Source organism: Hydra vulgaris, chromosome 01, assembly GCF_038396675.1.
Source record: "Hydra vulgaris chromosome 01, alternate assembly HydraT2T_AEP".
Classification (NCBI taxonomy): domain Eukaryota; kingdom Metazoa; phylum Cnidaria; class Hydrozoa; order Anthoathecata; family Hydridae; genus Hydra; species Hydra vulgaris.
In genome coordinates, this window is record NC_088920.1 from 62085001 (window position 1) to 62095000 (window position 10000).

General features: G+C 30.3%; 1 protein-coding gene across 1 annotated transcript in view; it reads left to right on the forward strand.

Annotated features, from left to right (window-relative positions):
• Positions 1-8717: 8717 nt before the first annotated feature.
• The window catches only part of LOC136075501 (macrophage colony-stimulating factor 1 receptor 2-like), a 232616-nt gene continuing 231333 nt past the window's right edge, over positions 8718-10000 (forward strand). The window contains exon 1 of the mRNA XM_065788871.1: positions 8718-9165. Coding sequence (XP_065644943.1) covers positions 9013-9165 — 153 coding nt within the window. The 5' untranslated portion in view covers positions 8718-9012. The remainder of the gene's footprint in view (positions 9166-10000) is intronic.

Sequence of the window (10000 nt, forward strand, 5' to 3'; positions counted from 1 at the left end):
CAAGAAAGATTGGAAGTAAGAGTTAATCCTAGAAGATGAAGAGTAGGTGACTCATCGAGTACATCACCGTTCATAAATATAGGAAGATCTAAATTATTGCGATAACGATTGGCTGAAAAAAATTGAGTTTTATCTGAATTAAAGTTCACCAGCCACTGTGAGCCCCATGCTGTAGCAGAAGTGAGATCCTTTTCAAGCTCAAATGCCCCCTCCAGGCAATCAGAGGGTGTTGGTTTCTTATATCGACAAGAATAAATGGTAGTATCATCAGCAAACAATGCCACCTTAGATGTGAGAATATCTGGAAGATCGTTAATGTAAATTAAAAAGAGTATAGGGCCAAGGATAGAACCTTGAGGAACCCCTGAAGTTACATAATAAGAAGAAGAGTGTTGTCCATCGAGGACAACTTTTATGCTACGATTGGAAAGGAAGGATTCAATGATCTTAAAGATGTTGCCGGATACACCATAAGAAGTAAGCTTATGGAGAAGACCAGCATGCCAAACTTTATCAAACGCTTTTGAAATGTCAAGAGCGATGGCCTTAACCTCTCCACCTTCATCTAATGCACGATAAAACCTGTCGGTTATTACTGTTAGCAAATCAGCTGTAGAACGAGAAGATCGAAATCCATATTGATGGTCAGAAAGTAAGTTATTAGATTCAAGATGAGAAATTAAGTGTTTGTTAATAAAAGATTCAAAAACCTTGCTTATGATAGGAAGAAGACTTATGGGACGGTAGTTAGACGAATCAGAACGCTCCCCAGAATTTTTGAAGATAGGGATAATAGATGCAGCTTTCCAGCAGGCTGGAAAACAAGACTCTGATAAGCACTTGTTGAATAGTTTTGAGAGTATAGACGACAGCTCCGGAGAACACTTCTGCAAGACAATAACAGGTATGTTGTCTGGGCCACAAGCAGTAGAAGAGTCTAGGCAGGAGATCACTTTAGATACAGATGCTGGAGTGATATGAATGTCAAGCAATGGATCAACCTGTTTGTTGGCAATATCAGGTAGAACGCAATTAGTGGAATCAAGAGATGATATTGATGAAAAGTTTTTAGCAAACAGTTCGGCTTTTTCTTTAAGTGAGGTGACAAAGTCTGAACCATACAAGAGAGGTGGAATTATAGATTTGCCCTTATTATTGATATTATTAAAGATTCTCCAGAAGTCACGAGAGCCTAATTTTTGAGATGAGATACGAGATTTCATGACCTGAGAATAGCGGGTTTTGGTGTTAGACAAAACCTTTTTACAGTTGTTTCTAGCAGTAATAAACAGACGTCTGTTTTCTGGAGAATTGTTTTGCTGATAAATATGGAAGTAACGGTTTCGATTCGCAATCGCAGCAGCACAGTGTGAGGAAAACCATGGAGGAGAGTGAGGCTTGACCTGGAATCGTCGAGAGGGAATAAAAGATTCCATGCCAGCCTGAATCCACGAAGTTATGTAAGAAGCACATTTGTCGACAGGAAGTTGAAAGATTTCTACCCAAGGGCCATCACGAAGAAAATCACGGAAAGAATCCCAGTCAGCTTTACTGTAGTTGTAAGAGGTTCGATAATAGGGGGATTCAGGTGATGAAGAAGAATGAGATATTAGTTTTAAAGAGATCAAACTGTGATCAGAAGCACCTAAGGGTGAATGTGGAGAAACTGAGCACTGACTAGGATCAGAAACAAGACATAAGTCAAGTAGAGAAGGTAAATGATTAGGGTTGTCAGGAAAGCGAGTTGGAAAGTTGACTATTTGAGTTAAGGATTGAGAAAGGCAAAAGTTGTGGGCTTTAATGCCTGCAGAGTCACTGACACTAGAGCCAAGCCATTCAGAGTGGTGAGCATTAAAGTCACCGACAACAACTATATTAGGTGATGGATAAAGAGAGAGGGCTTGGTCAATATGATCAGAAATAACATCAAAAAGAGTGCAGTCTTGAGATGAAGGAGAGCGATATAGAACAAAGAGAAAGGCAATAGAGTGAAGTGGGGCTAAACGAAAGCACATAAAAGAATAGTCTGTGGATTCAAATCTAGTTTCACGACAAACAGGTGAATTCTTACGAATGTAAATGCCCAGGCCAAGCATGTGACTATTGGAGTCTTTACGAATCAGAGGAAGATAACCATCAACACTAAGATCACAAGATGAGACAGCTGAACTCAAATTAGTCTCACAAAGAGCAAGTAGGTCTGGTGAACTTTGCAAGAGATAAGACTCAACAGAAGAAAAGTTACTTCGAAGACCACGAATATTAGTGAATGATAGGTTTAGAGAACTTGGTGATGATGATGGTTTTTTGTGTTTTATAGTTTTTGGTACTTTATTCATTTTTAAATTAGTTTGAAGAACTTGACTCAAAGCATAGATAGTACTCAGAACACCGTTTAATAGCCCAAGCAATTGCCTCATTACTACTAATAAACCCTAAGCCGTAACAAAGGGCTCCAAATGTGGCTTCCGCAATGCACACCAAAAGTACAAACAGGGACACCATCCATGCGCAACATGGCACTGTTAATACTTTGATATTTTTCAGCTGTTGATGGAATCAGCCTCTCTGAGAGCTACCACAGAGTTCGGGAAACCTGACTACCAGCCGGCCTCAGAACCATAAAACTGAGTTTTAGAGCTGTACCCTCATAAAGAGATAATAGAATGAGTTGCCTAGTCGTAAAAACAGTGACACAAGCAAACCCATGCATTGAGTCAAGAAGATCCAGCATTCAACATCCTAAACTGGAAACAATGTATTAAAAATACATCTGCGCCAGCCTAATAGATGAAGAAGGGGTGCAAGGCTGGTCAACAGATAGAATCTGTTTACCCCTTAAGTCTTTGCCTAGGAGGCCTTCTACAAGACAGTAGCTGGGTGCATTTAACATCTGCCCAAGATGAGTATTTTTATCGAGACACCATCTCTAGCCTTTACTCAACCAAGAGCCCCAAGGCAGGGGGTGTTTTATATCGGAGTTGGCATCTCCTAGCCTTTGCCTAAAAAGGCGTATCCTACAAGGCAGCAGGACATGAAGCAGATTGTACTGGGTTACATGTTACCAGTAGCAGGATAACCTGATCTGACAAAAGGATAACCTGATCTGACAAAATGTATCTCTTTAAAAGAAACAAATCTTTTTTCAAATTTCTAATATTCAATTATCGTTTTTTTTGCTTGGCATACTTTTTTCCATTGTATATATATATATATATATATATATATATATATATTTATATATTTATATATATATATATATATATATATATATATATATATATATATATATATATATATTTATATATATATATGCTTTAGTTAAATACCTAACATATTTATTATTTATTTTTATTAAAACTAGCATAATTAAGATAGTTTACAAGCAAACAAACCAAGTAATCATTTCTCTTTATAAAAACGTATTTGTTTTTGTTGTGGGGAGAAGTATTTAAAATGTACTGATTTGGTAACTGGGAATCCTTTACTACTCTTGATTTAGCTGTATGCCAACACTAATTATAATCCAACTCTTCTTTTCAACCCTATTGTAGCCTGTTATGTCCAAGAGGCAAGGTTTATTTGTACTCTTTTTGACTAGTTTAGAGATGTGGTTACTTACATCAGAGAGAATAAAATTATTTTTGAGATACAAGGTAATATTTATACTTACTTATCCATATGTAAAAAACTATAGGCAAAATAAATAATAACGCAATCCTGGATGAATATAGTTTTAAATTTCTTTTTTTTCTTTTTTTTTTTTGATCATTATTTATCAAAAAAATGGGCCCCGAAGTCTTATTCCTCCACTATGTGGAGGCAATACTAATGCGTAGGTCAAATATTATTAGTTGGTCAATAATTTTTTTTAAAGAAACTTACGCCAAAATTACCTTTTTTTTTCTTTTATGTTTTAATTTGAAATCGTCTGCTATTTTCTAAAAACTAAATTCAAAAATATTGGGGAAGGAGCAAATGCCCCTGCTGCCTCTTTCCCCATTTGATACGGGCCTAATGTATAAATATAATATATATATATATATATATATATATATATATATATATATATATATATATATATATATATATATATATATATATATATATATATATACATATATATATATATATATATATATAGTTATATATATATATACATATATAAATATAATATATATATATATATATTATTACAAGAAATGATTTTGTATTATACCATAAAATATAGTTTTATATATGAAATTATGTGTTACAATGTTATACATTAAAATTGCAAATTAAAGAATTTCGGCAAATTATAAAAAATTAAAAAAAATTGTGAAAAGTTACCAATAATAAACTATAAAAAAATACAAAGCGAACTTCCAAAAGTAAAATTTAAAGAACTGAGTACAGATAAAAAATACTTATATGGAGTAAAAATGGCAGCTATTAGTGGCAATTGCTTTAATGATTTATTATAAGACTTTATTATATCTTGAATATTACAGTATATTTTATTAAAAGTGAACTTAAGTTTTTTGAAGTTTTACTTTAAATAGTTAAATCTTTTAAATGCCAAGATATTTTTTATTGAAATTTTGAATATGTATATGAAGTACGTTTTTTTTTAAGATGGTGTAACTTCAATTTTTAAATAAATAAAGGAGAGCAAGGGGAGGAGGAAAAAGTTACCTTTACCCCCTTTAAAAATTGATATTTGCATTAGAGCGCACTTCAAAACAATTTATTCTTTTCATAATATTTTTTGTATAATAGCCATGAACATTTAAAATATAATAAAAATGTTTTGCGTTATCAAATTTTCAACCTAAACGACCTAAAAGTTACTAGTGTTGGTAGAGTGAATCATATGTTTTATAGAAAAAAATTGAGATTTTATTGAGTGCGGTTTACTATTATTAAAATATACAAGTCAATTAATTGATAGTCGAAATATATGAGTGTTAAAAACGCTTATTAAAACTTTATGAATATACTATTTGATTTTCCATACTGTTCAGTAGGATGGATCGTTATATTTAAGAAAAAATTAGGGTTGTTCAATCAAATTCTAATGGTGATGTTATGTTGTCTCACGTGTAAACAAATAAAAATTGCCAACAAAAATTAATTTAAAGTCGTTAGCCAGCGCATGCGATTTAAAGTTTGGGAAATTTTCAGAAAAAAAAACGTTTGGTTTAATGTATACCTTTTATTAAGAAACTGTTATATAATAATAAAAAATAAAGAAATAAAGTGTAGTATGCATAATTAATAAACACGGTACTAAAATTTGGTATTATTATACTGTAAAATAAAATCTAACTGATTTTGACCTCAAAATCTTGTTCACTGTCAAAACGGGGCATAAGATTTCTGGATGCAAGTTTCGCTCGTATTAAATCTTCTCTTGATTTTTTACCGCATAAGGATATAGATGCTTCCGTCACTATATTCACAGAGCGTTCGACTGCCTACGTAGCTGGTAGGTTTAATGGTAGGTTTAATGGTAGCTTTAAGTAAATTAAGTTTCAGCCGCCCTTATACTCAATAAACTCATTTATTTCATGACTATTGATTTGTTGAAGCATTGGAGGATCGAAATTACTTTGTTGCCAAATAATGAGCTCAAAAAAACTATTGGCATCAATTTTTATTTGCGGCACTTCAAACACGAGATATATTTTTTGTATGAAGTGAACTTAGTGCTTCAAGTATACTCCTGGCAGCAAGATTCCTTACTGTTTTGTATTTATCATACAACATCGACAGAAGCAAATTTTCAGGGTGGGCAAAAAAGGCATTACGTTGAATTACGGGATCTAATATTAGTTTAGACTGTGCTGGCAGATATCGAGAATCGTTAACTAATTTCCAAAAGTTCTTAGACCAACCATTGGATTTGTTTTTTTTTTGAAACCATACTGGAGCTTATACTTAAAGACAATACTCAGCTAATATTTTTAATTCATTTGATGGATTTGATGTAGAAATATATAATCGTAATATTCTATTTGCTTTTGTTAAAAATCATTAAAGCATTTGCCACTAATAGCTGCCATTTTTACTTCATATAAGTATTTTTTATCTGTACTCAAATCTTTAAATTTCACTTTTGGAAGTTCGCTTTGTATTTTTTCATAGTTTATTATTGGTAGTTTTTCACAATTTTTTTTAATTTTTTATAATTTGCCGATATTTTTTATTTTGCTAATAGGACCAGCCTGTGAGGATGGACCAGTGGTAACACCGTCTAATTTCATAAACAGATGTCTCAAATATAATTTTTTTAAATGTAGCATGCAAATAATCCAGTGTAAGGGGTGTTGAAGCCTTCTCTCGAAGTTTCTAAACACGTTGTTGCATTTTCCAGTGTTAGTGATTCCGAACCATCGCAACCAATAACCATCAAATCATCTAGATTAATTTTTTGTGTCAACTTAAGCCCATTAATCAATGTTTCAATACTTTTAGCAGTACCTCGAACTGGTGTAGCATAACCAATATAAACTGAACTGGTCTGTTAAACAGACAGATATATGCTCCTCAATCACTGTTTGTCTGTACCTTTTTTTCTCCTTTCTTTACAATATTTAGCTTCTTGTCATTTTAGTCCATCAAAGTATAAATCAGGTAAATAATGCTGTGTTTGTTGTTTATACAATTCATTACGTTTTTTTTTCTTTCAAGCTGTTTTTTTGATTTACTGACCACTTGTTGAAGAAGTATTCGTACACACAATATATCCTCGGATATTATTCCGAAGATGTATTGTGCAATACTGAAAAAACAATTGCAGCGGTTGCTCTGTCGGAAATACAGTAATGGTCGCAGGATGTTGACAACATAGGCAAAGTTTTAACTGTATTTTTTTTGTAACTTTTTTTTTATTTGTGGTGTAAAAAAGAATTTTAGCCTATCAGGTGAAGAAATATAGCCTTCAGACTTGATGACAACAATAACTCCTGCTGTTCAATCTTACACTTTATTTGAATTTTGTCAATGTGTGCACTAGATTTGTTCGTCTTAGAGGTTTTTGTAACCTTTTTTTGTAATTTAGTTGAAAGTATACAAACTATTCTACCAATTCGTATCTTCCTTTCTTTGGTCAAGCAAAAAATTTTTCTCTTCTTTTGGTAACTTTTTTCTCTTGAACAAACAACAAGTTTGAATTTGTTTACATTTACATGAACAAATGTCAAATAGAACTCTGCTATGCTGTATAAAATCAATTTTTGAGCAGCAGATAATCTTTTTAAAGATTCGATGAGGCTTTTGCACTGTAAATGATAAGCCATTAATAGCTGAAATATATTGTGTGTGCAACCGTAGGAAGGGGCGATTTTCTCTAAATGTCTTCTACTTTTTAAGACAAAAGCTCGGCAATATCTAGAAACAATGGTTCTTTTATAGTATTTCTGGTTTTATAATATATCTTTTAAGTTGTAATCTATTCCATTCAATACAACCGGTTTTAAGATTAAAAAAAAAAAAATTTCGACCCTCCTTACTGTTCATAAATTTGTTTGGAAGAACATAAAAAACAAAAAAAAACATAATAATATCCACAAAAAAAAAAGCTAAATTTTTCTTATAAAGAAATAGAAACAAACATTAAATGTCATTTGGTAAAAAAAGTTAAGTATATTGAACGCCTATATATTATTTATATATTACTGTATTTATATGTTTATATATTATTTATATATTACTGTTTACTTACTTTTTACTGCTTTATTACTTATTTATTACTGCTTACTTATTTATATATGTTTTTATTTATTACTGCTTACTTATTTATATATGTTTTTATTTATTACTGTTTTTTATTTATGATTGTTTACTTTTTTATTACTGTTTACTCATATTAGTGCTTATAACGCGAGAAGCGTTGTCATAATATCGCATAGAGCGCTGTGAACATTTCCAATCTTGATAAATTATTAATGAATGTAACTAATTGACTCAACCGTCGAGGTTCTTATTACTTATATTTACTTGTATATACATAATGAAATAATACATTGCGAATAATGAAACTTTAATCCAAAGTTATTTAAAAAATGTTGTATAAAAATTTTTGAAAATTGTTCCATAAGACTTCTTAGGTTACGTCTTATGATGATTTATAACAAACTCGTAACTTGAATATTGTTAAATAGGGAAACAATACTTAACACCGTGCTTAAAAAAAGTTTTTTTGAAAAAATATAACTAGCTTAAAAAAATGCTGATATGACATAATAGTCCTTAATATTTAAATTCTTTGATCACTTTTGAATAAAAGCTCTGTTAAAAAAATACACTAATGTGATTAAAATAATGTGATTATTACCCTTAGAATATTTTAATCTTATTTTCAACACTCATTGTTTTTGCAAATAAAATCAACCCAGAAACAATTTTAATAGTAAACGTTAATCATATAACGTATATCAGTATATATTTATTTCATGTGTTTATTTATAGCAATGGGATTTTGAGATTAAAGCTTTGTTTTAATTAAAATTTCTTTGGTAAACACATTAGGTCTTGCCAGGCATGGCATTATGTTTTGACAACAACTACTATATGCGTTTGCTAAAAACGCATTAGATTTTTGAATATAAAGTTTAGTATATGGCATCTTTAATACCATTCTTTTCAAAATAATTCTTCTATTTAATTGTTATCTTTATTTGCTAATCTAATAAGACTATTGGTATTTTATTTGTAAACTTTTTTGATAAATCAAAAGACTAAGAACTTCTTTATTCTATGTTTTTATTAAGTTTAAGTAATCATTTCTTATGAAAACCAATAGCGTCAAATGAACCGAGTTTTTTATTATGAAAATCGAACTAAATATCTAAATACAAATACAAATCTAAATATCTTCTTTAGAAGTTTTGAAGTTAAATAAAAAAGAGTTTAATTTAGTAGAGGGATGTTGAAAAAGCTGCAAATAGATTTTAAAACTAAATCGACAGTCAAAATAATTTAAGTATAGTTTTTATTCGTTTTTAACAATTTTTAAAATCAAATAGAATGGGAAGTCTAAGTTTCTTTCTATTGACGTATGCATTAATCAAAATTGAAGTCACAGAATCGTTTTTATTAAATTGCAAGAATATTGGATATGATATCGCTAAAGAGTGGTTCATACAGGGTCAACTTTATTCTTATTGCACGTATTTAAAGGTAAACTAGTATACATTTTAAAGTATATCTAAAAATGAATATATTCCGTAAAATATTTCTTAAAAGAAATTTAGTAAATATAAATTGTTATATTATTAATAATATGTATTATGTTTTTAAAAATATTGAAACATTTTGGTTTATTTTGTAGTAAAAAGCTGTAAAATTAAATATTAAATTGCGAACTAGAATAACAACTCTGCAAGTACAAATAGCTACAGTAATATACCAAAAAATGTTCTGTAGTGTTTAGCTTAATTCCCAGCAAACATTCTATAGCGGATTTTTAGTGGTCCTCTACATCCATTTGAGCGGACCGCTTTAGTTTTTGTTTATTAAGTGGATTTAGTATATATATATATATATATATATATATATATATATATATATATATATATATATATATATATATATATATATATATATATATATATAAAGGCCCTCTCTGAGGGGGAGCCACATGGGGCATGTGGCCTGGGCTTCCAATTTTGTTGGGCCTCACATTTTTAAAATACATTTTTTAAACTCCAAAACAAACATCAAAAAAATAATTCTAAATTTCTAATTACTCTAAATAACTTAACTTAAAGTTAACTCAAGTTAATAAATTAATTAAAAAAATAATTTCAAATTTCTAAACCTAAATGCGAAGTGATAAAGATTACGTCGAGTAATGCATTTAACCCTCTGTCAGGCGCGCTTGATTAAATTTATAAAAGTCAATCATTTTTATCTCGTTCAAGTTTTTGAGTTATGATTCATTTGTTCTGCTTTTTAGAAGCTTCGTTTTTTCTCTTCATTTTCAGTTGTATTTTATCAAACGGGATTAAATCAA